The 25,486-nt window shown below is 49.4% G+C and overlaps 1 protein-coding gene across 1 annotated transcript in view; it reads left to right on the plus strand.

Moving 5' to 3' along the window:
- POLR1A (RNA polymerase I subunit A) overlaps nt 1–25,486 on the plus strand; it is a 75,906-nt gene that overhangs the window by 41,401 nt on the left and 9,019 nt on the right. Inside the window, exons 15-27 of the mRNA XM_046661379.1 lie at nt 5,488–5,637; nt 6,771–6,954; nt 9,288–9,370; nt 9,485–9,643; nt 11,275–11,373; nt 12,387–12,539; nt 13,945–14,027; nt 16,417–16,582; nt 17,474–17,695; nt 18,421–18,635; nt 20,560–20,727; nt 21,685–21,820; nt 22,294–22,451. Of these exons, the coding sequence (XP_046517335.1) occupies nt 5,488–5,637; nt 6,771–6,954; nt 9,288–9,370; nt 9,485–9,643; nt 11,275–11,373; nt 12,387–12,539; nt 13,945–14,027; nt 16,417–16,582; nt 17,474–17,695; nt 18,421–18,635; nt 20,560–20,727; nt 21,685–21,820; nt 22,294–22,451 (1,976 nt within the window). The remainder of the gene's footprint in view (nt 1–5,487; nt 5,638–6,770; nt 6,955–9,287; nt 9,371–9,484; nt 9,644–11,274; nt 11,374–12,386; nt 12,540–13,944; nt 14,028–16,416; nt 16,583–17,473; nt 17,696–18,420; nt 18,636–20,559; nt 20,728–21,684; nt 21,821–22,293; nt 22,452–25,486) is intronic.

Consider the following 25,486-nt stretch of genomic DNA (forward strand, 5'->3'; position numbering starts at 1 on the left):
TTTAGTTTATTTGCTGACATGTTCTAGGGGTCATTCTGTGTCTATACATGTAGATCCACCTCATTCTTTTTAACCCATTCTGTGTTATATCCAATGATATGATTATACCATAGTTGATTTAACTAGCCGTCTATTAGCAGACATTCAGCTCATTATCTGGTTTTTACTACTCTAGTGCTGTGGTGATCACCCACTTACGTTTATGCTAGTGAACTTTCATTGGTATATATTTTAGATGAATTCCTAGAGGTGTGATTGCTGGGTCAAAAGGTATACACATTTTAAAACTTTTTTTTTTTAAGAAATCCATTTAATTTTTAAAACAGTTTTTAAAGCTTAATATAGGCTTAATACAAAAAAAGCTTAATAATAATTCTCACAGATACTGCTTCCCTTCACAGTTTAAGAGAATGTTGCAGATGATCTTTTCTCCTTAGCTGGATAGTTTATGACCAGAAAGTAAATTATACACTTCTAGAATGTTAGTGCAGGAAGAGACCTCACATCATCTTGTCCAACTCCTTTGTTTTTATTATTGAGATATAATTCATATTTAACATAAAATTTACCGTTTTTAGGAAGTGTATGTCAGTAATTTTTAGTATATTCACTGTGTTGTGCAACAGTCACCACTAGCTAATTCTGGAGCATCCCCATCCCCCTAGAAGAAACCCTGCATCTATTGGCATCAGTCCCAATTCTTCCTCCCCTCGTTCCCTAGCAGTCGCTTTCTATCTCTATGGATTTGCCTGTTTGGGACATTTCATATAAATGGTATCATATAGTATACGGCCCTTTGTGTCTTGCTGCTTTTATTTAATATAATGTTTTCAAGGTTGTTCGTGTTGTAGCATGAACAGTATAGACAGTCCCCGATTTATGATGGTTCAACTTTATGATAATGCAACAACGAACAAGTTCAGTAGAAACCATACTTCGAAGTTTGAATTTTGATCTTTTCCCAGACTAGCAACATGCGGTATGAAACTCTCGTGCTGCTGGGCAGCGGTGGTGAGCCGCAGCTTCCAGTCAGCCACATGATCACATGGGTAAACAACTGGTAAACTTACAGCCATTCTATACTCATGCAACCATTCTGTTTTTTACTTTCTGTACAGTAGTCAATAAATTACAAGAGATATTCAACACTTTATTATAAAATAGACTTTGTGTTAGGTGATTTTGCCCCACTAGGCTACTGTAAGTGTTCTGAGCATGTTTATGGTTAGGCTGAACTAAGCTATGAGGATGTGACATAGCTTAGGTATACTAAATGCATTTTTGATTTAGGATATTTGCAACTTATGATAGGTTTATTGGGACATAAGCCCATCGTAAGCTGAGGAAGATCTGTACTCCATTTCTTTTTATGGCTGAATAATATTCCACTGTGTGGATATACCACATTTTGTTTATCCATTTGTCAGTTGATAAGACGATAATTTGGATTGTGTACCCTTTTTGACTATTACAAATAAAGCTGCAAGGAATACTCATGTGTTCACCTAGTTTTGGTGTGAACCTGTGTTTTCTGTTCTCTTGGATATGTAGCTAAGAGTGGAATTGCTGGTTCATACAGCAGTGCTATGTTTAACTTTTTTGAGGAACTACCAAACTGTTTTCCAAAACAGCTGTACCATTTTACATTCCCACCAGCAGTGTATGAGGATTCCAGTTTCTCCACATTCACACCAACACTTTTCTTTCTTTCCTTCTTTCTTTTTATAACTATCTTAGTGGATGTGAAGTAGTGTCTCATTGTGGTTTTGATTTGCATTTCCCTAATGACTATTGATATAGAGCATCTTTTCATGTACTTACTGGTCACTTGTACTGTCTTCTTTGGAGAAATGTATATTCAAGCCTTTTGCTCATTTGTTTATTGGGTTGTTTGTCTTTTTATTGAGTTCTAAGAGTTCCTTGTATATTCTAGCTATTAGATCTGTATCACATACATGATTTTCAAATGTTTTCTCCCATTCTGTGGGTTGTCTTTTTCACTTTCTTGATAGTGTCCGTTGACTCACAAATGTTTTTAATTCTCGTGAAGTTCAGTTCATCTACTTTTTCTTTTGATGCTTATGCTTTTGGTGTCATATCTAAGAAACTGTTGCCTAATCCAAGGTCACACAGATTTACAGCTATTTTTGCTATTTTTCCATCTAAGAGTTTTAAGGTTTTAGCCCTTACATTTTGGTCTTTGATCCATTTTGAGTTAATTTTTATACATGGTGTGAGGTAGGGGTTCAGCTTCATTCTTTTGCATGAGGAGATGCAGTTGTCTTGGCACCATTTATTGTCGACAAGACTCTTCTTGTCCCATTGAATGTCCTTACCTTAGCACCCTTGTTGAAAATCAGTTAACCATAAATGTATGGGTTTATTTCTGGCCATTCATTTTTATGCCATTGATCAATATGTCTATCTTCATGCCACTGTAATATCCTAATAATTGTAGTATGCATTAAAATCAGGAAGTGTGAGTCCTCCAGCTTTATTCTTCTCTTTCAAGTTTGTTTCAGCTATTTGGAGACCATTGCATTTGCGTATAAATTTTAGCATCAGCTTGTTCATTTATGCAAAACTGGCATTCGAAATTTCAGTAGGGATTGCATTAACTCTAAAGATCAATTTGGGGAATGCTACCATCTTAAGAATATTAAGTCTTTGAATCTGTGATGTCTTTCTATTTATTTAGATTTTTAAAATTTCTTTCAACAATGTGTTACAGTTTTCAGCATACAGGTTTGTACTTCTTTGGTTAAATTTATTCCTGAGTATTTTATTCTTTTTGGTGCTATTGTAAATGAAATTGCTTTTTTAATTTCATTTTCAGGTTGTTCATTGTTAATGTATAGAAATACAATTGATTTTTATATGTTGAGTTTGTATCCTTTAGCTTTGCTGAAGTTGTTTACTAGCTCTAATCATTTTTTGTGGATTCTTTAAGGTTTTCTATGTATAACATCATGTCATGCAAACAGAGGTAGTTTAACTTCTTCCTATTCAATCTGAATGCCTTTTATTTCTTTTCTTGCCTAATTGCTCTAGCTAGAACCTCTAGTACATTGTTGAATAGAAGTGGCGAGAGCAGATCTCCTTGTCTTGTTCTTAGGTGGCAAGCATCCAGTCTTTGATCATTGAGTATGTTAACTGTGAGTTTTTCCATAGATGCCTCCCCTTTGTTAGGTTGATGACACTTCCTTCTGTTCCCATTCTGTTGAATGTTTTATCATGAAGGGGTGCTAGAGTTTGTCAAGTGCTTTTTCTGGCCCCCTTGATTTTATAGATGAGGTGGCAGGTCATAGTTCCCTTTCCTCAGATGGTTAGATATGCGTGTTTCTATTACCTCTCTCACAGACTTCCCATCCTGACTGTGCTCAGCCTGGCAGTTCCCACTGTACATGTGGCACTTTGGTTGAGGTGCAGCTTGTGGCCGGCAGCCCAGGGAAGTCTCACTCTCCTGCCTTTACTCCCTCACCCCCTTGCCTGGCAGTGCCAGCCGTGTGTAGAGCATGTGTCAGACCTTTCTGGTCATCTGCTGAGATAACAAGGACTATTGTCTGCTTTCTTTAAAGATACTGTTGCCAATTGTCCCCTGCTCCTGGTGCGCATGTGTGAAAAGGCAGCTGTCCTCGTAACTGCCCTGACCTCACTGGGTGCATATAAAAATGCTACTTTGTGTGGCCTGGTACAGCCACACAAAGAACTGTTGATGGCAGCTGATGGCTCCCAGTCCCTCCTCAGTCCTGGTGCCTGTTATACCAGCCTGTCTGTCTCCTGCCTCCTACATCTTTGGGAGTGGATGCTTTGGGCCCCTCTGGAGAGGACCCACAGTTATCCCCAGGGACAGCTGCCCCACCTTGGGTTCTCTGTGAGCAGCTCCTTGAGAAATTGCCTCTCCTGGCCTCCTGTTAGCAGCCCCTTGTTGAGTGGGTGGCCACGTTGATGGGCCTAGTTGGAGCAGGGGACAGACTCCCCAGCTTTTCAGTAGTCATAATTAATCCCAGACAAATAAATTTCTTTCCGATGTTAGCTCTGTAAAAGCTGATTGTGTGAGAGCTGTCAGGTTGCCGGGTTGTCACATACCCAGCGCATCCTGTGCTGTGCCTCCCTCAGAGACTCTGTCACGTGGTGCTCCTGCTCAGGTCACTTTAATAACCACTTCTGAGTGCTGGTCTTTCTTGTCATTGTCACTGAGGAGGCTTATTCTCTACATCATTTATTTAGCCTCAAAGTCTAGACCAGGAATGTATTTGGCACAAGTGATCCTGTTAAAAGTTAAATCAGAGCATGTCACTCCTGTGAGCAAAACCTACTAAACAGCTTTCCTTCTCACTCAGACTGAAAACCTTCTGCCTGAAATGCATACTCTGCTCTCTGCATGGCTCCCCTCCTCGGGCACCTTCCTGGTGAGGCCTTCCCTGCCCACCTTATTTAAAATCTCAAATACTCCCTCCCCCTCCCCTACTCTGGGTGCTCCTTCCCTGCTTTATTTTCCTCCAAAGCATGGATCCCCCTCTGGAACACAGGCTCCTCTGGAGGCAGGGACTGTATTTTATCCATAACCCAGCACCTGGCTCATAGTAAGTACTCGATATATAATTGCTGAATGAATGAATAGGTCTTACCTGTGTTCTACAAATGAGCAATGCTCAGGCTAAGAGAACATAATCATTTTCCCCACAGCACACAACCAGTCAGTGATGGAGCGGACACTGAAACCCCGCCACCACCCCCCCTTGCCCCGAATCCCCGAGCATCACTGAAGCCTGCCTCTCAGTCAGATGCCTTGGGCCTCCTCTGTGAAGTTCCTCAGAGGGAAAGCTCTCAGTTCTCAGTGTTTGCATCCTTTCCATCCTTGCCCCCACCAGAAAACCAAAGCTGTTCTGTGGGAGGACATCACTGACTGTACATAATAACTATCATCTTGTTGACATGGCCTGAAAACAGGGAAGGATGCCTCTGAGGAGCCTTCCTCCATCTTTGCCTCCGTCCTGGGACTGACGTCGTCTCGTGGCTGACTTCAGGCAGGGGGCGGCAGTACGAGCCCCCCGTCTCTCTCAACCCTGCTGTCTTTGTTTTTGTTTTTTTAACCACGTACTCAAGTCTTTCTTTACTGTGACCCACAGCAATTTACTTTTTTCATCTCGTTCCTTTGGTCTATTCAGAAACGTAATTTTCAGGCCTAGGGGATTGTTCACCTTAAGAAGAATTATTTTAGGGAATAAAAATCCAAGTGAAGTTCTTAATGGAATATGTTTGTTTCTGCTTCTAAGCTCCTTCCTAAGTCATGTAAATAGAAAAGTAAGCTGAGATCAGCTTGTCCCTCATGGGCAGAACTGTCCTTTCTTCTTGCTTTACCTACAGATCATCCGAATGGAGTTGTCCGGCTTTTCAGGATGAACAAAGACAGGAGGTCCTAAAAGGGAACGTCTCGAGAATCTTTTCTTCCTGCCGTCACCTCTGTCTTCTTTTCCTCTCCAGGTTGTGTCGACGCTGCTCATAAACATAATCCCAGAGGACTACATCCCACTGAACTTATCGGGAAAGGCGAAGATCAGCGGGAAGGCCTGGGTGAAGGAGCCTCCACGGCCTGTCCCCGGCTTTAACCCCGACTCCATGTGTGAGTCCCAGGTACGGCTGCCCAGCTGTATGGGTTGGAGACTTCTAGTCTGGGGTTTAGACAGACTGGTCTAAAAGAGAGACAGGGAGATGGAGCCACACGCACAGAAGCAGGTGCTGTGGCTCCTAAGAGAAGGAGTTGTGCCTGGGTTGGTGTTGACTTGGTTTTAGAAAGGGTCAGAGTTGATGGTTAGCATTTGACCATCAGTATAAAACTCACAACCAGCTTGGGAAGCTCCTGCGGCAGAAGGCCTCTGGACTTGACGCTGCAAAGCTTGGAAATGCAGAACCTCTGTTTCCCCTGGAGACCCCTGAGTGGCTCCTGGTCACGGAACTGCCGTGAGGTTCCACACCTGCCAGCTCCGTGCCTTAGGAACCAGGCCTCATGGGGGCAGGCCTGGGGCAGTCGAGCTTGAGCAGGGTGCTGCTGCAAGAGAGAGCAAGACTGGCCCCACACTAAGGATTTCCAGAGGGCCTCTTTGTTCTTGGTTGGGGGGGGAGAATCCCCAAGGCCCCAGCTCACAAGTGCTTTGTCACAGGGTCTAACAGACATCCCATTTAGAACCAAAGCTGCCACTTTTCTTTCCCTTTCTAGATCACGTGCATGCATGCTACGTTATGCAACGAGACATCCTTCTTTCTGTTAGCTTCTGATGCTTTAACCCAACTTCGTGAAAGTACAAATTCAGGCCTTAAAGGATGTTAGAAAGGTTATGTTGTTCTTACTCCCAGGGTACAGGGCAGGGAGTGCTTAGCCCAGGTCACAGTTGTGAAGTTTAGACTCTGGATGTTCTCATTTCAGTCACAGGATCTTTGTCAAGGATACTTGACTTCAAGTCGGTATGGGTGGCTCGGGGGAGCAGGGGGTCATGTGAACACACTGAAATATCCGTGTGTGTGTGTATGTGTGTGTGTGTGTGTGGTGTAGTCCCTGAAAAAAAATACTGTTCTTATATGTGCTCACCTCCCTTATTAGGAAAAGAAAAATGGTTCCCTTTATATCCAACTTCTTTCCATCAAGGACGTGAGACAGGTTACAATGGAGGGAAATACACAGTGAGGTTAATAAAACACGAAGTCGGGGGCAGTGGCTCATCCAGGAGGTGTTAGCTCCAGCCCAGCATTGATGTCCGTCCCCTCCACAGGTGATCATCAGGGCAGGGGAGCTGCTCTGCGGCGTGTTGGACAAGGCACACTACGGGAGCTCTGCCTACGGCCTGGTCCACTGCTGCTACGAGATCTATGGTGGGGAGACCAGTGGCAAGGTTCTCACCTGCCTGGCCCGCCTCTTCACTGCCTACCTGCAACTCTACAGAGGCTTCACCTTGGGTGAGTGCCGGGCAGGTGGCCCCGGGGCCCCTCTCCTGGCCAGCACGCCAGCCAGGATGTCTCCCAGCTGTACTGGCAGCCTCCAGGGGAATAACCAGGCTCCTTCTACAGGGACGCCCTCACCTCGCTCCTGGTCAGTGCCTTCCACCCCTCCCCCACAGACAGTTTCTTCACTTCAACAGCACAGAGTAACCCGCTCTGTTCCCATTTCCATTCTGTTCCTTTCTCGACCCCACCCTTTATGGTTTTCTGTCCCTGAGACTGATTTTTCATGCTCCATTCCCTCCTGCAAGTGCCCTTCCTGAATTTCCTGGGCACTCTGCACTCCACAAAGGGTCTTCCCTGTTGTCAGAACCGCCTGCACCTCCCAACCTAGCAGGGCATCAGTGCTGTTGGAAACACCATGTTGGGGCAGACCCGTTGGGGTGATCCTAAGACAGGAAGAGGAGCTACCTTGTTTCCTCCCTGGGAATAAGCACATGCTGTTTTAGAAGTTGGCTTTGAGAAGAAAACCAAGTGTGCTGTTGCTTTCTGTGCCTTGAGCTGACTCGGGGCAGTGCGTCTCTGAGTGTACAGAGCCGAGTCTGAGCACCCCCGCTGTGCTCCTGTGAAGAGTAAGCGACGTGCTCATGCTGAGTGTGAGCCACGGGGAGTGTGGGGATTGTCTAGGCAACAATACCATTATGGTGGACGTGCCACTGTGCTTCCTCATGGACACGCTCACGTGCAGACGTGGGAATCCCACCATGGGGCAGGGGACCTGCCAGAGCTGGAGTTGGTTCACTGGCCTGCAGTGGGGTTTGCATAATTAGATATTAAATGTGGAAAAGTCAAAGTAAATACAGACATGAAAATAATTTAAAATCACCCAGTATTCAGCTATCAGAGATAACTAATAGCGATTTCATGTGTGTCTTTCTAGACTTTCCAAGTACAAATACATCAGAAAAAATAGCATCTTATACTACATATTGTTTTGTAATCTCCCCCCCCCATTTCCAAAAGTATTTATAAATGTTCTTTTGTGTGAGCTAATATAAATCTACATCCTCAGGTTTGTGGCTCCAGATTATTCTAGTTGTGTAGACATACCATGGTTTATTTAACTGGTTCCTGTGATTAAACATTTAGGTTCCTTCCTGGTTTCCACTTTATTGCTGGGGCGAGCACCCTTGAACAAACATCTTTAAAAACAAAAAGTAGAGGAAGATCCCACACCCGGGTCATCATGAGGACCCAACCTAACAAACCATCCTTACAGCTCTGCTTAGCACATGGTACAAAGAGAAACTGGCCCAGAGTGCAGAGACCACGTGGATGCCGAGAGACTGAGAGAGGGAGCAGGGCCAGGCGGGGCGTGAAGCTCTGAGGGAAGGCGGGCTGGAGGTGGTGCCTTCGCTCCAGCCGAGGTCAATCGAGGGACAGCAAGGCGGCCTGGAGCTAACCCCATGGAAGGGCCTGCTTTCGTGGGGATGGCTTCCTCGCAGGAGGAATGTTCCTTTTCCTTCGCATTCACATACGTTCTTTAGAGGCTCCTGAGCTCCCGGGACATTGCACTGGGAGTCCAGATATTTCAGCCCAGCTTTTGAACAGTGCAGCCATCGTCTTCCTTCCCACGAGACCTCAGCTGACGGACTTTTGTCCGGGAACACTCACAGATATAATTGAGTTGGCAGAAAATAGTTGATTGAAAATTGAAGTGGAAAGACGTCTGCCTAAGGTGAGGAATTCCTCAGCCATTTGGAGCCAGAAGGACAGGCTTAACTGAAGTGACCCAGGCTTTCGTCCTGGGGAGGAACCTGCAGTGGTGGTCCCTGTCACCCAGGCTTGAGTGTGTGTATGTGTGTGTGCCTGCGCACACATACCACAACCATATTAGGCGATCCCTGTGACGTGGCTTCTGGGATCAAAACCAGAATGTTCTCTCCCTCCCTCTCTTCTTTCCCTAAATTCAGTTTTTCATCCAAAACCTCTTCTTCACCTCTAGTCCGATCATCCAGTGTGTATTAATGAGTGGAGGCCGTGTAGCTGGTGGCTAAGAGCACAAGTCTGGGACTCGACCCTGGATCTACTTTCGACCTATGTGACCCTGGGCAAATAGTTCAAGTTTGAGCCTTAGTTTCACCATTTGTAAAATGGGAATTCTCGTGCTTGGCCTCTGGGAAGCACTTAAGAGATGGTAGCAGTCTCTTAATAACAATGTTAGTATCGTCATCATTATTCGAGTGCTTCCTGTGTATGTGGCGCTGTGTTCCGTGCCCTGACCTCACCGAGTTTACAGCCAGGTGAGGAGTCAGGTCTGGTCCCATCTGAGCTTGTCTGCTTCTTCACAGGCGTGGAAGACATTCTGGTTAAGCCGAAGGCGGATGTCAGGAGACGCAGGATCGTTGAAGAGTCCACCCACTGCGGGCCCCGGGTGAGGAGGGCCGGGGACGCTGCTGCCTGCTGCCGAGGGCCGGGTCTCCTGTGGATGAAACCCACACCCTTCTCACTTGGCCGCTGCCTCTGACATATTCCTTTTCTCATTCAGGCTGTCAGGGCTGCATTAAACCTGCCAGAAGCCGCCTCCTGTGATGAGGTCCGAGAGAAATGGCAGGATGCCCATCTGGGCAAAGACCAGAGGGATTTTAACATGATTGATCTGAAGTTCAAGGAGGAAGTGAACCATTACAGCAATGAGATTAACAAGGTTAGTCCAGCAGCGCATGCACTTATCACCACCATTTTGAATGCTGGTTTCTTTAAAAATTACATTTTGATTCTCACTCAGGTCCCTTTGGAACAGTTTGGCTGTTTAATAGCTGACTAGGTGAGATGTGAGGTGGGATGTGTAGAATTCATCATTTTGAGGAGCCAAGGGCTTCATTTCCTCACCTAGTGCGGGTCTGGAAAGGTCTCTGATTAATGCTGAGAGGGAATGCTTTGCACTTTTTTTGTTCTTAAATGTTTATCTTTGGAGGTGATTGCATTAAACGGGACTGAAGAAAGAAAATCTTTCCTATGGGACCGCTGCAGGGTGGAGGAGGAGAATGAAGGCCCAGAAACACCACTGCTGCTTGTATAGCGGAGCCAGGGGTGAAGGTCTGGGTTCAGATCCTGGCTCTGCCATATACTTGCTGTGTGACCTCGGTCTGTGCCTTGGTTCCCTCACCTGGAGGTAGGGATGTGAGAAACACCTACCTCATAGAGTTGCTGAGAGGATTAAGGAGCTAATTTACACAATGCTTTTGGCACGGCGGGGCTCCAGAGCCCCTGTCTGCTTTTCCACCGAGCCAGTTCCTGTGCAGTGGAGAAAGGAGAGGGAAATCCCTGCACGAGCCGAGACCACCGCCCGGTTCTCTCCACCTTCTTGCCCCAGAGCTGGGGTTCCCAGTCCTGTGGCTTAAAGGAAGCAGCCTGGCCCTCCCCCTGCCTCCTGGGCCTCAAGGCCCAGCCCAAGGAAGTGAGGAGGACACAAGGCCAACGCTCAACAAAAGTCAGTGTTTGCCTGTGGAGTCCTCCTGACTGGCGTCCGGTATCCCTTAGGCTGCCAGGAACTCAGACCTCTCGTTGGTACAATCTGTCCTTGAGAAGTCCTGTTCAAAGGAGCCTTCCCAGCTCCGCCCCAAGAACTGAGAGGCTCAGATTCCAGGGTTGACCCAGAATGCTGGGGGTGGGGCTTTTGTCTCAGAAGCTTTTCAGAATTGCTTCTTGTCCCTCCGGTTCCCCTCTTTCCACTCAGTCTGCCTCTCCTCTGTCTGGCTGGGTCTCTGCAACCATAGACAGAGGATTAAATAGATCCACAGCTCCCTTCAGCATCTCCCCAGGCTCCTCCTGGACAGCTTTGCTCACTTCCACTGGCGCCGGAGCTGAGGCAAGACTCCCACGTGGTGCTCGGGTGGCATGTTGGCAAATGTGAATATGACAGATGTTGGTCGTCCTTGCCAGGTGTGCAGGAACCAAGGCCATGGTCTGCTGGGTGATTTCTCAAGGGCATTGCCTTAAATGTTATTTTTAACCAGCTCCTATTTAGACCCACAAACTGGATATGGTGGTTCCTCTGTTTCTCCCTTTTTGCTGCCGTCTGCCAGCAACAGGAGCCTCAGGCTCCCTGGCAGAGGATGTCAAGAACGCACATGGGGCCATCAGTTAGACTTCTCTCAAGGGGTTCTAACAGAAGGGTTGATGCCAAAAGAGACTTCTTACCTAAAATGGGATTTGGCGCTTATCTCTGGATAAATAGTCTGAGTTTGTTGCTTTCGCATCCTGGGTTTACTTTTTGAACCTGGGAGTTCAGAGTAGGGGTGGAGTCACTGACCCATGTGTTTATTTAATCCACAGGCGTGCATGCCTTTTGGCCTGCACAGACAGTTCCCAGAGAACAACTTGCAGATGATGGTGCAGTCTGGAGCCAAAGGTTCCACTGTGAACACCATGCAGGTGCGAGCAAAGGCGGGCTGGCTGGTTTGCCGGAAGGGTGGGGTGATTGCAGGAGGCGGTGTTCAGATTTGTTTCTGGTTTTTAAAGGATCTGCCTTCTGTATAAAATCTGGCAAGTACTGAAAAATATAAAAGCACTTAGAAATCAGTACAGGAGCTAACTGCTGTTAACACATCACTGTTATAGACAAACACAGATGTAAATATCCAGATGTTGATATGTACAGTACAGACATTGTAAATTTACATACTGTATTACGTATTGTATTACATATATTTGTGTTAAATATAAACACTGTGTGTATATACATAATCTTAGCTGAGATCCTGCAATTTTGCACGATCTCTTCGTTTCATTTAGTATTCCATTATAACCGTTGTCCCAGAAGTTTCTTAACCCTTAATTTGAGGTCCATTATTTTCTCAGATTACTGCAGCGCTATGGCAGCATTTTCACAAATCTTAGCAGCTTTTTTTTTTTTTTGGTCTTGATGACCCTGAGAGGGTCTTAAGGACCATCTCGTCGTTCAGTGAGTGTACAGTAATAGGAATGGGCTTAAAAGGCTGAAGGCCGTCAGGAAGCCCCCTTCACTGCAGTGAAATCCAGACACTGTCGTTTCCCACACCAAGACTGTTAATAGGTGGTCTTATTCTCTTTTGGCCTTAGAATTTAAGGATCACAGTAAATAACTTTTCCCTGTGGGCCTTAGTTTCCCCATGAGGACTCTCAGGTCCCATCCAGGTATAACAAGTGAAGATTCTGAAACGTGGCTCCTTTTACAAACATGGACCATTTACAACTGACCCCAGACATGAAAACTCTCTCTCAGACAATAAAAGGAAAATGCAGTTATTTTCTTAAAAAGCAAGCTTCCCTGGTTCATTTAAAAATCTGGGTTGGCCTTCAACACAACTCAGTTTCCGTGCAGCTTTTCTTGCAGAGCAGGCACTCCCTCTCCTTTGAGGATGACACGCACGTGGGTCTTGAGTTTCCTTTGGGTTTCCTTCCCCCAGATCTCGTGCCTGCTGGGCCAGATTGAATTGGAAGGTCGGAGACCCCCACTGATGGCGTCTGGCAAGTCACTGCCCTGCTTTGAGCCTTATGAATTCACCCCCAGGGCTGGTGGTTTTGTCACTGGCAGATTCCTCACCGGCATCAAGCCTCCTGTAGGTATTTTGGTTTTTCCTTTTGGCTTTTCTCCTCATTTCCAGGCTCAATGGTCAGAGGCCTGTGACCTTCACCAACAACTTTGAGCAAAGACATTCAAATAATAAATGCTATGCCATTTGCTGCTTACCCACTAGACCCTAAGGCCCATGAGGACCATAAGCACTCAATCATGTCATGTCCACCGTTGTAATACCAGAGCCTAGCACAGTGCCTGGCACATGTGGGTGCTCAGTGTTTGCTGGTAAATGAAAAGATGAATAAGACCAATCCCAGCTCCACCTTTTCCTGCTATGTGCCTTCCCAACCAGTTCTTACCTGCCCTTGAAGACCGCTGGAGAATGGGATGCCCCTCACCAGGCTGCTCTCCGTTGCCAAAAGGAGCATCACAGAGACGTATTTCATGACACCCCCTCAAGAGAGCCTCCCGTGGGTCTGCCTTCACAGTGGGAAGATTAACTAGCTGTAGCAAATGTCTAATTTTTCCTCAGTCAACAACAGGATTCTCCCCGAGGAGAAGGGTTTTCTCATTACACTTGTCAGAAATGGCCTTTTGAATGTTAGTACCTTTTGTCCCCTAGCCCAGCGCATCTCTACAAGGGTGACCCTTGTGGTCAGACAACTAAACCTAGGTTTGTGAACAGGACTGACCCTTTGTTTCAAGGTCACTGGCTGCTCCAAGGGCTCTTCCACTGGTCCCACATGGACTCTCCAGTGATCATCTGTGGCCTCTGGCAAAGGGAGGTGGAGAGCTGACATAGACCAAAATTTTTTAAACTATGGTTGCGACCCCTTAGTGAATCATGAAATCATTGTAATAGGTAGTGACCGGCATTTCTTTATGTAGTGAAACAGAACAGGGTGGTAAAGAAAGCATCCAAGTAAGGATGGGAGAGTTTCATAAAGTTCTGGTTTGAGTTACGTATCTTTATATGCATTGTGTGTTTTATGTATGTGTTTGCTGATTACTATTGTAAATGTATTTCTTACTATGGGTTGCAGTCAGAAAGTTTGGAAAATACCATGTACCTCTGTTAACACTGTTAGAAGCAGAATTCAGACATGTGGGCAAAACCCAACAGTGATGTGGCACCAGTGCCGCCTGTGTTTGGAACCTGGGTTGTGGGGTGTGATACTGAGGATGGAATGCATGAATGCAGGTGGAGCACTTGGCCCATGTAAACAGGAGCTGTTGCTTCTCGTCCACTTGTCCCTCTGCACTGGGGGAGGACAAGACAAAGGTACCCTCAGGGAAAGGCGGAAGTCACTGGGGCCATCGGAGTCATCAAAGCCAAGGGCCCGAGGAGGTCAGGCAAGGCTGCTGGAGGTGTTGGCCTGAGCCACCCTTCAGGAAACACTGTCCTCACTGCCACCTCTGGGACCTGGGTCCCGCTTCTCCCACAGGAGTTCTTCTTTCACTGCATGGCAGGGCGAGAGGGTCTGGTCGACACCGCGGTGAAAACCAGCCGCTCCGGCTATCTGCAGAGGTAAAGAGCACCAGGGGATCAGTGTCCCAGGACCCTTTACCCCCGTCATCCTTCACACTTTCATTGACACTTCACCAAGGATTCCCTTGGATGAAAAAACTTCTTTAAAATGTCCATGGTTGGCTGAGACAGAAAATAGATATTTTTCTCCTTCTAAAGGACTGGTAGCACTTGAGCTCAGGGGTTGACACAGGGCCCCGTGTACCTTTCCCTGGGGAGGTTACAGATACAGGGGAAGGTCTCATCCTCCGCTCTGGGAGAGCTCAGCAGTCTGGGACAGTGCAGAGGGGATGGCAGGCCCGGGGTCCCTGCCTGTGAGTCTGTAACTGGAGTTCCTGTCCTCCTGAATGCAGGCGTTACGTCGGGCTTCCTCAGCCCAGACCTGTGTGTTTTCTCTCCTCTCTGGGAGGAAATGGAACAAGTAGGCACTGTAACACCTGTTTCGGCAGGTTGGGGAATGAAGCTTAAAACTGACCCAGGCCTGACTCCAGAGTGTCCGGCAGGACCAGGCAGCAGGGCCCTGTGCTCCAGCCTCCCTCCTTTGGGGTGCAGCGTGGGGAGGCTCTGCCATGGGGATTTTTGATAATGGTTCTTCTGGAGCCCAGAGAACCTGTGCTGGTAGAAATGGTGGTAGGAATGGAGGAGACAGCAAAAATAAATCCCCACACCTCCCGGGCCTGGTTTTAGGTTACACTTTCAGGGAACCCTGCTGACTGCCGACAGGGAGGCAGAGCCCTGTTCTTCCCCCTCCTCAGAGTCTGCCCATCTGCTCCAGCTCTCTCCTTCCTGCTGCTTCTCAGCTGCAGCTTCCCCAGCTGCATCCCTGGATTTGCTCCCTTGCCCTTGATGCCCAAAGCTACAGCCCATGGGGTCGGGTAGGAAGGGTAAGTGTGGGTTTGGGGTGGAGACCCATCTGGATGCCTGTCAGTGAGGAGCCTGTCTGCAGAGCTGGTAGTGCCAGGTTGGTGAGCTCCCCTCTCAGGGGCGTGGATTGCATGGCCAGTTCCTTCCATGAACAGGGGTCACACCTCCCCTCTATTCACTTAAATCATCCAAGAACACATGTGTAGTGTAGAAAACTAGCAAACAGATGATCAGATAAGTCTGGAGGAAGGTGGGGCATCCGTGTGTGAGGCAGGAGTCCCCGAGGCCATTTGAACGCAGGGTGGGAAGAAGGAGGATGTCAGGGATCCTGACCAGAATGGAAGAACAGCAGCCATTAGGGCAGGGGGTGCAAGCACCCGGGATGCATCTTCCAGGGGCGGGTTGTGACGGACAGGGTGAGTACAGTGCTTCAGATGGGGTGGACAGGAGGAGGCTGGCGCGGCTGTGGCAGAGGCCCAGGCCAGGTTGGAAGGCTGCCTCAGGAGGGTGGCAGTGGGGAGGCAGAAGCAGACTTGGAGCAACTGGCTGAAATGCAGGAATAAGGGGCAGTGAGATGTCAGAGCCAGCTGAGTTTTCAGGCCTGAGTGGCAGCACAATGGCGCGGTTGACAGAAAGCAAGATGCTGCAGAGGGGAGAGAGTGTGGGCGGCTGAGGTTGCAGTAACAGCAGGATATTCAGGTCAACACTTCCAGTGGAGCCTTAGAGATGAGGCCGGGGATGCAGCCTTGCTGTGCTGAGAGGTGGAGCCCTGTGAAGTGAGGCAGGCAGAGCAGAGGGCTGACGGCACGTCAGCATTTTCAGCTGAGGGAAGGGGGTGCTCAGCACCAACCTTGCCAGGCTCTGGGCTGGGTGCCAAGGTGACAGTGGTGACTAATTCTGAGCTCTGTCCGTGGAGCTCAGGGGAACAGTGGCTCCTAGAAAACCTCCTCTTTAAAGTGGAAGGGGGGAAACTGAGGCAGAGTGGCCAGAGTTATGCTAAGGAGTCAGCACCAGGGCAGCAGAGAGAGAGAGGCTGAGGGAGGTAGCTGACTACTGAGGACTGAGGAAAAAGGACACCTGGTTAGGGTTATCACGTTAGCATTTAGTTCCTAATGTCCCCGTAGTGTCCCCAGCAACCTCTGGATGAACAGTGTTGGTGAAGCATTGGGTGGGGAGGCAGCCCCTCTGCTTTCCCTGCCTTGCGGATTTAGGGACTCTGGTCCCTGGGGAGTTCTTCCAGTGCAGGAGAGTGAAAGGACAGGGAGTGGTCGTGGCTGTTGGAGCTGGAGCTGGGAGCCAGGGTCGAGCAGTGGCAGCCAGCCTCTCAGTCACACAGCTGTAGCCTCCTCCTCCCAGAAAACCCTCAGGAAATGCAGCCGCTGGCAGGGAGATGCTGCGGCTCAGAGCCCGGGGCATTGAGCCGGCCCATTGTGGAGTCTTGCTTCCAACGCCCCCCATCAGAGGCTGCCCTGGGAGGTGGGGAGCCTGATGAACCTGGTGAGCCCTGAGCCGGGTCTCCCTACAGGTGCATCATCAAACACCTGGAGGGGCTGGTCGTCCAGTACGACCTGACAGTCCGCGACAGCGACGGCAGCGTGGTGCAGTTCCTCTATGGGGAGGATGGCCTGGACATCCCCAAGACACAGTTCCTGCAGCCCAAGCAGTTCCCCTTCCTCGCTAGCAACTACAAGGTAGTGTGACAGACCCTCAGTGCCTGGAGGGGTGGGGCGGGGCTGTGCGGTGGGCCTCTCACCCTGATCTTTGCCACCCAGTCACAGTGGCTGGTGAAAAGTAGAGTGGGAAGAGTTGATAAAGCACTCATCGATACCATGAAACATGTGACATTTCCTGGCCCCTCTGTGGACTTTCCTCATGAGAGGTGGCAGAAATGCACATGCTTCTCTAGAACAGCCATCATTTGGGGCTGTTTGCTGTGTGCCAGGCTCTAAATTGAAACGCACTGTGGATACCATCTAGTTTCATCCTCACTGCAACATGGGGATGTGGGCGTTCTACCCATTTACAGCGGAGGCAACTGAGTATCAGAGCTGAAGTGACTAGCCGGCCAGTGGCAGAGCCAGTGGTTGAATGAAGCCTGTCTGACACACAAGCTCGTGGTTTTTATGCCTTAATTGACTGCCCAGGAGTGACCCTCACCGTTAACTGAGCAGTCTCCCGATTTGGAAGATTGGGATGCTGCAACCACGATGACCTGTCCAAGGTCATGCAGCAGAGGGCAGAATTAAAGGTTGCACTCTAGTGCTGCCTCCTTCCATCCTAGCGCCTGTCCCAAAGCTCCCGCCCTCCCTTCCCCTCCTCCTTTCTTCCCAGAAACTCCCCGTGTTCTGGAGGGGCTTTGCGTGTGCTGGCATCTCCTCTATGACCCCCTCAGCTCCTAAGACCACCAGCTCCCAAGTCTGGTTTGCACAAAGCGAGGGCCCTAGTTAGCAGTTGGTGCCCAGCCCCCCTGAGAGGCAACGTGAGGGCTCCACACAGACCATCTTGGTCCTGTGAAGTTGTGTGACGTAGCCCTCATGGCACACCCTCATCTCTTGGGTCTGTGTATGCGGTTTTTGTTTTAGGTGATAATGAAATCGAAGCACCTCCATGAAGTTTTATCCAGAGCAGATCCCCAAAAAGCTCTCCGCCACTTCAGAGCCATCAAAAAATGGCAGAGCAAGCATCCCAACATCCTGCTGAGAAAAGGCGCCTTCTTGAATTATTCCCAGAAAATTCAGGCAGCTGTGAAAGCCTCGAACGTCGAGGGTGGGAACCAGAACGGCCGCAGCCCCGGGACTCACCAGGTGATGCGGGGGACAGCTGTATCCCCACTGCCTGGTGCATACAGGCATCTGTCGGGGCTTGAGGAAATGGGGGGTTGTTTTCCTAATAGAGGGTATAACACTGTGATCCAGCTTCATTCACTGTTAGTCAGGTAACAAGTGGCACCAAATAGGAAGTTAAAGAGAAGACTCTTTACAGGAGCAGGAGAAGCTCATGGGTTGGTACCCTGGGCTCCTCAACACCCCAGGCGGGAAGGAACAGGGAGGCAGGGAGCACTTTGAAGCAGTCTATGTGGGACAGCTTTGGGGCATTGAGTGTGTGAAAGCCTGGATAGGGGGCAAACAGGGACCCAGCACAGCCACCTGGCTCATGGTGACTGTGTCCTTGTTGGCCTAGGACGGTCTTGGCAATGGCTCTCATCCTAGCATTGTTATTAATAGTGGCCTGTTTTACTCTGAAAGAATCCCAGTTTGGACAGTAGCTCATATGGTCAGCTACCTGTTCTTGAATGGGCCAGGACGAAGAGCTCAGAGTCAGGGTCAGGCAGTGCGCCCTGGGATGGGTTCAGTTTCTCCCTGTTTGAGCTGTTGAGAGGGTTTTCTCAGTGCAGTCAGATCTCTGTGTCTTTCCCCTCCTCTTGTTTGAAGCCAGTGTCTTTTATCCTCCTTATCCTACTGGATGTGCCAGGAAGAGAAGCCCAGTCCTGGTGTCCTCCAGTGTAGCTGAGTCCTGTCCTTTCTTTCAGATGTTGAGGATGTGGGGCGAGTTAGATGAGCAGAGCCGAAGGAAATACCAGAAAAAGGCGGCTCCTTGTCCTGACCCCAGTCTGTCTGTCTGGCGCCCAGACATCTACTTTGCGTCAGTGTCGGAAACATTTGAAAAAAAGGTGGATGACTACAGTCACGAGTGGGCATCTCAAGCAGAAAGGAGTTATGAGAAATCAGAGCTTTCTCTCGACAGGTAATGACGTTGATTTGTTGCACAACATGTGCAGGAGGAGACTGTTGTCAGGCCCTTCCCTACCCACTCTGGAAGAGGGTGGCAGCCTCCTGGGGTTGAGGCTCCAGCAGGGGGAGGGAAGTGAAACCAAAGGGGCACCTTACAAGCCCTCCAGAGCTTCAGGACAGGCAAGAGCAGCTAGGCAGGAGTGGACCCCCCCCAATTTGGGCCAAGACAGAGAAAAGTGCTGGGACAGACGCTTGCAAAAATGGTCTGTGTCTTGAGTTTGGTGTGGTGGACGTGGCTGACTGAGAGGCAGGGAGTCTGGTCACCACTCAGCAGCTGCCAGCTGTGTCCCAGGGCACATCATTCACTGTCTCAGCCTTCCCTGAAGGGTTGGATCTGGTTGCTCCATGATCCTTTGAGCTTTGAGTTTCAAAGTTTTAAGGAAGAAGGACCACATAGTCCTCAGTTTGGACTTGTTCACACATAAAAAATTGAGATTAAACAAGAAAAAAATCCTGTCCATTAGGTGGGTGGGAAGCCAGGCTTGAACCAGCACCGAGCCACAATGGGTTAAAACATCGAAGTGCCTGCTGGGGGTTTGGAGCAGTTGTCGGGGATCCTTCCCACTCAGCTCTCGAAGCCGGGCCTGCAGAGCTGGAAGGCCTCTGAGATGTCCGCCCTAGCCTGGCTGCTCGTCCTGCACGGGTGAAAGACAGCCATGTGTGTGGAGAGGCTGGCAGGGTGCAGGGAGTGGAGGAACAGGAGGGGAGGGACGGGGTTCTCTCTTTGCCCCTTAAAGTGGTCTCTCCAGCCAGGCCTTAGAGATTCCCAGATAGAATCCATCATGCTGGTTATCACAGCTGCCAGCAGGGCTTTGCTGCAAGAGCAAGACCCTGATCCGCCTGCCCTCTTCCCCTGCCTCCCTGCAGCTCAGGATGCTGGCGGTTACCTTCAGGAGGACCATATCGGCCTCCCTCCAGCTGTGCTTCATCGGGAGGGGGGAGGTTAGCCTCAGGGAGCATCACCTGGTTTCAGAGGGCTGAGAGGAGGAGGCGGTTCTGCCTCAGTGGCTCTTGCAGGGAACCTGTTAGCAAGCAGCAAATTCTGAGTGCACCTCCTTAGTTCTTGGAAGTATTTGAAGGTTTTCCTGTCAGCAATCCTGCCATGCACTCAGAACTTGCTGGTTTGAAGTAATTGGGAGAAAAGACCCATTAGCAAAAAGTCTGACTTTTAAAAAGAACTTGCATAGAAACGTAGTTTTATTAGTTTCCTCTGCATTCACACATTTGTCTGTCTAATCTTCATTTGTTGAGCCCCTTCCTTGTTCCATGGGCTGGGGTCGTACAGCATTCCTGTGGCTATACTAGAAGGGCCAGCTTTCATAGGAAGAATGGTTGCTAAATTACACAGTTGTATGGCGTGCATACGTCCATGTGGCCTGCAGCCATTGGCACTAATTAAGAAAATAAACACCCTCTTCCCTCCTCTCCTATATCCCCAGAACTGCTTAGGGAACCTCTTCCTAGTTTGTACAGCGGGAGCTTTAAGCCCTCTCCAAACTGTCACAGCTAGTGGAGAAAAAAGAATTCACATAGGAAAATGTGAGCAGTGAGCTCAGAAATTCTCACTGCTTAGGGGGCTTGTGGTAGCTGGCGCAGAGTGAACACGTGGCTTTCTCAGGGTGAACGTGAACTGTCCGAGCCTGGACATCCAGAGCTTCAACCACCCAGCTGGGATCTGTGCTGCGTAATTTAGGACATCCCAGGGTCACTAGCAGGAATGTAAGGAGGAGAAGGGTCATTTGCCTAGGAAAAACAAGCCCGGAGAGGGAGAGGTAGTAGTTCCGTACACCCTGGTTTTGGGTGGCATCCACAGGTCCTAACAGACAGACAGATGGTGTCTCTGCTCCTAACTGCTGCCATCCCTGCCCCGTCTCCAGGTTGAGGACCCTGCTGCAATTGAAGTGGCAGCGTGCACTGTGTGACCCCGGTGAGGCTGTGGGGCTGCTGGCTGCACAGAGCATCGGGGAGCCCTCCACACAGATGACCCTGAACACCTTCCATTTTGCCGGCAGAGGCGAGATGAATGTCACCCTGGGCATTCCAAGGTGCAGGGCCACAAGGGTGGATGGGGTGGGGTCTGTCCTAGCCCCCTCCTGGGGAAAAGGTCATTTAGTGAGAGAGAGAGTGTGTGTGTGTGTCTGTGTGTGAGTGTGACCAGGTCCCATCAAAGTGGGGATCAGGCTTGGAATTTCCAGAGCCCAACTGGTTTCTGTGGCTGGATCAGTGCCCAGACCTCTTAGAATCTCCATTTATCCCTCTCCCAACTCGTACATCACAGTTACCCAAGGATGCTTGTGAAACTGCACTCTCCTGTGGTCAAGACTCAGGAATGGATGTTGGTAACAAGCCCCATGCAGGGCCGCCTGGTTTCCCAATTCTGGGGGCATTATTCACCTAGAACGTGACCCAGAGGGGTCCTGGCCCTTGAGGTAAATGGACGCACCCTGCAGGATGATGGCCACTGGGCCAGATGGAAGAGTATGGTGGTCAGACTCACCTGCATTTGATGCCTGGCCCTGCCACTTTGTGGCAGAGTGATTCAGACAGGTTCCTCAGCTTCCCAATCCTCACGTGTGGAAAGGAGGCGGGGGCCCACCCTGCAGTCAGGCTGTGCAGGCTCACTGAGCTCATGGGCAAGGCTTGGAGCATAGTGCCTGCGCCCAGAAGGAGCACTGCAGATGCTAGTTACCTTTCCTGCATTGCTCATTCATTCAGTAAGCTCTTAGTAAGCACCTGCTGCATATAAGACACGTAGGAAACAATAACAAGACTCAGCCCTGTCCTTGAAGAGCCCAAGCTCCACTGGAGGAAACTGACAGGAGAGTTGCTCGCTGTCACACACAGGGCCACAGCTGGGAGACTCTGATCCAGCGTAGTTCCCTGCAAGATCGCAAGGTCTCTCTCAGATCCCAGAAAAACTCTGACATCTTTACAAGAAAGGCCTCCCACAAATAGGAATCTGGGTACCTCTCATGATCACATGTGCCCTGGTTCTGTGACAGGTTGAGGGAGATTCTCATGGTGGCCAGCGCCAACATCAAAACGCCTATGATGAGCGTGCCCGTGCTCAACACCAAGAAAGCACTGAAGAGAGTGAAAAGCCTGAAGAAGCAGCTCACCAGGGTGTGCTTAGGGGAGGTAAGTGTTTCCTTGGGACCCGCTGCAGACTGGGTGGAGGCATTTTCCTGCATCCTCCCGTCTTAGAAGAACAGATTTTACTGACTGCTTGGGCCCTGGGCCCAGACTTCCACTCATGAGAGGAAGCTTTCTGTGCCAGGTGCCAAGCACAGATGGATCAGGAAGCTTGAAAAGTAATCATTAGTTCGGCAGCATTCTCATGTGCCTTAAAAATAAAAATGCTTCCTGAGTTAGCTCACCACCCCCACTGGAGCCCACTCCCTCCAGCCTCTGGTCATTCTCTGAAGGTGACCTGCCAGCTCTGGGCCCCCTCAAGGGATGCACCCCTGCAGAGCTCACTGGAGTTTCTTTGGGGTTTTGGCCTGTGGCCCTAGACCGTGTCCCCACAAACCCTTGGGTTTCCCATAACCCACTTGTAATGCACAGTCCACTGGGACCTGGGCAAGTTGGATTCTCTGTCTACCTGGTTCTAGGTGTTGCAGAAAATTGATGTCGAGGAGTCTTTCTGTATGGGAGAAAAGCAAAACAAGTTCCGGGTGTACCAGCTGCGATTTCAGTTCCTGCCACATGCGTATTACCAGCAGGAGAAGTGCCTGAGACCTGAGGACATCCTGCACTTCATGGAAACTAGGTCAGGACACAAGCTACGTTGGTCATTTGACTTTGTTGTTGACCTTGAGCACTCCAGGCCACAGGACTCCTGGAGAAAGTGTACATTTGCCCAGATTAGTCCTCCTTCATGGGAAGTGTTTAGGAAAACAGCAGGTCTTGCAGCCTGATCTGGACATCTCACCCCTGATCTGGCTTGTGGGTATGACTGCCTCAACCACCCACCACTCCTTGAACCTTTTCTTTTCTCTGGTTGATGAGTCTTATCTTCTCAGGTTTGTAGGCTTTAAGATGTGGAAGTATCTGTACTGAAAGAGAATGGAGCCTGTTGTAGTGATGCCGCTGTGATGTCATACCAGCACGTGGTGTTAGTTTTTGGCATGATGTGGTTCCAAGCAGTATAATGTGGTTCCCGATACATTTATCTCTCTTAATAATGAGTGGTATACTGTGGCATGCTGCTCTTCAACCCCAGTTCTATAACCGTGCCTTCGGTTTCTTACAGAGAAATTCTGATTCCCTTCTGGTAGGGAGAATGAGCATCCTTTTTGTCTCAAGTTCAAGTTACTGTTGGACGTTTGAAAAGCACAGGCCACAATGCTGAGTGCACAGGAGTAGGAGGGTGGGCATACTGGGGCTGGGGCAAGCCAGGAAGAGCTCGTGAAACACTTTTGACTCATCAGCAGACCCTAGATTGTTGATTGCAAACTCAAATGGCCGTGGGCCTGGCAGGTAATAGTGGCCAGTGATGCAGGTTGGGAGGCTCCCGTCAGTCTTGAGAGTGCAGAAGCTGCCTAAGGGGGCCGGAAATGTGGGCCGGGGGTCCAGATCTTCTGATTCAAAAAAAAAAAAACAAGAGAAAGCCCTTCCACCCTTTTTTTCCCTGTCTTTTGGTTGTTTGGTTGCTTATTTTTGTTTTTATAAGAAGTCTCCTAATTTTTAAACATCAACTAATTTGTATGTTTTTAAAAGCCTGGTAAGGCCCAAATAGATTGCATCTGTCAGCCACAGACCACTGACCACTGCCTCTAGTTTAGACCAGCTCTCAGGTCCTCCCAGAGCTGCTCAGAAATGAGAGCTGATGGCAGGGTAGAGGCAGAAAGTCCACTGCATTCACTCATCCCACAAACATTGACTGAGTGATGCTCACTTGTAGTCAAGTCCTAGAGACAGCGTGGCCAAGAGAAAGTGACTATTCTGCCATTGGCCCTCTTCTTGCCTCTCACCTGGAGATGTGAATTGGCTTCAGGCTGGCTCTCTAAGCAGGTGTTTAGGATGGTGGGTATCATGGTAGATGAGCTTGGATGTGAACTCAGCCCTTTGGACAGGGGTCACTGGCCTGGCCAACTCTGCTCCGGTTTACCTGAGCCCCGGGTGAAGCTGTCGCTGGCCAGGCCTTAGGAACGCCTGCATCACTGTCCACCTGGGTGGAGAAGGTTCCTTTTATCAGGCAGCCCAGTGCTCTCGTGGTGCTGAGCCATGTCACAGGAGACCCATCTGTGCATCAGCCTGCCGGCTCATTAATTAACTGGGAGGAACATAACTCCCAAGTGCACCACGTGTTTGTGCTGGCCAGGCAGCTCTTCTCCCAGAAATGGGAATTAGGATCATGTGGCCCCTTGAGCATTATCACAAGCAAGCGGAGTTGGAGGGTCTGCCCCATTTCCATTCACCTGAGGCCTAGGCCTGCCTGCAAGTAGGTCAGCATAGGGCACGGGCCAGGCTGTGCTTCGAGTTCTGGTTGCTTACATTATCTGAGGAATTGAAAATCTATCACTTTTTAAAAGTTTATTCTTGATGAGGGACAACCCTGGTTTCTTCCCAGTGGTGAAGTACTTTATCAACTCCTAGTTTGTATTTTGCTTGTGCACTTGAAAAGCTCTGATAAACAAGGCCATGTGCAGTCGCTCTTGGTGGAGCCACTGTGTGACCTCAGCAGAATGGGCCAAAGATGAGAGCAGGAGCAGTTTGTGAGCTGAGTGTGGCTTGGACTGCCTTTGTCAGGCCTGGGCAGCCAAGCAGCCACACGAAGGCCTCTTACAGACCACAAGGAAATGTGAGTGTGCTTTCCAAAGAGTCCCCCTTCCCCCAGGAAGCTTGTTCTCCTTCCTTTCTCCCTTCCCTTCCTCCCTCCCTCCTTGCTCTCCCACCCCCTCTTCTCTCTCTTACCCTCTTCCCTCCCTTTCTTTCCTTCTTCTCTCCCACCTGTGGAATCATGAGACTGTTTTGATGTAGATATGACACAAAGGAAAATAGAGACATGGGCACTTCCCCAGCTGGAGACATCACACTGAAGGTCCCCTAAATATCTGTACTGGCACCTGTCACTTGGATATTTCTGTAAATCATCTGAAAGGTGGGCTGGGGGTGATGAAGTGGAGAGAGCACTGAGCTAGGAGTTGGGGTGTAAGTTCTGGCCTCTGGTCCCTAGCCATGAAGTGACCGAGTTGGCAGTCTGCAAACACAGCTTCTGTGAGTCTAACTTTGCAAACAGCAGGTGGTGGAGCTATTGCCAGGCACTTTCAGAAACAGCCAAGGGTCATGTTCTCTGTTGGTAATTATTTATGTGGGATGGGAGGTTTCTCTGCAGCCTCCCCGTCCTGTTCACTGTCAGTTGCCACATTCTAACAGATAGCACAACCCTCACAGAGAAGTCACCGTGGGCCTGCAGTTCCCTTGTTCTTGGCAAAATCACAGAAGGGCAAACTGTTGGCACCCCCAGGAGAACTTGGCACACTGGTAACATGTCTACCACTACTGGTCCCAAGTTTATTCTGCTTTCTCGCCTTCTCCCATGTTCTCCACCAGTCCTCTTCACCAAAAGAGGCAGGCAAGGTAGGAAGGATTCCTAACTGGGGCCATTAGGGAAGGTCTCTCGGGGGAGTTACAGCTGTCCTCACCCTGCCTTTGGGGGTGGGTGCAGCTCCAGCAGGTGGATAAGGGGCTGGGGAAATTTCTGGCAGAGCAAATGGCTCAAACAAGAGCCTAAAAGATGCACAGGGGTGTGTGGGAGCAGATGGGGAGTTGGGGTTGAGGCCTATTGTGAGGGCTTGAAAT

Source organism: Equus quagga, chromosome 5, assembly GCF_021613505.1.
Source record: "Equus quagga isolate Etosha38 chromosome 5, UCLA_HA_Equagga_1.0, whole genome shotgun sequence".
Lineage (NCBI taxonomy): Eukaryota > Metazoa > Chordata > Mammalia > Perissodactyla > Equidae > Equus > Equus quagga.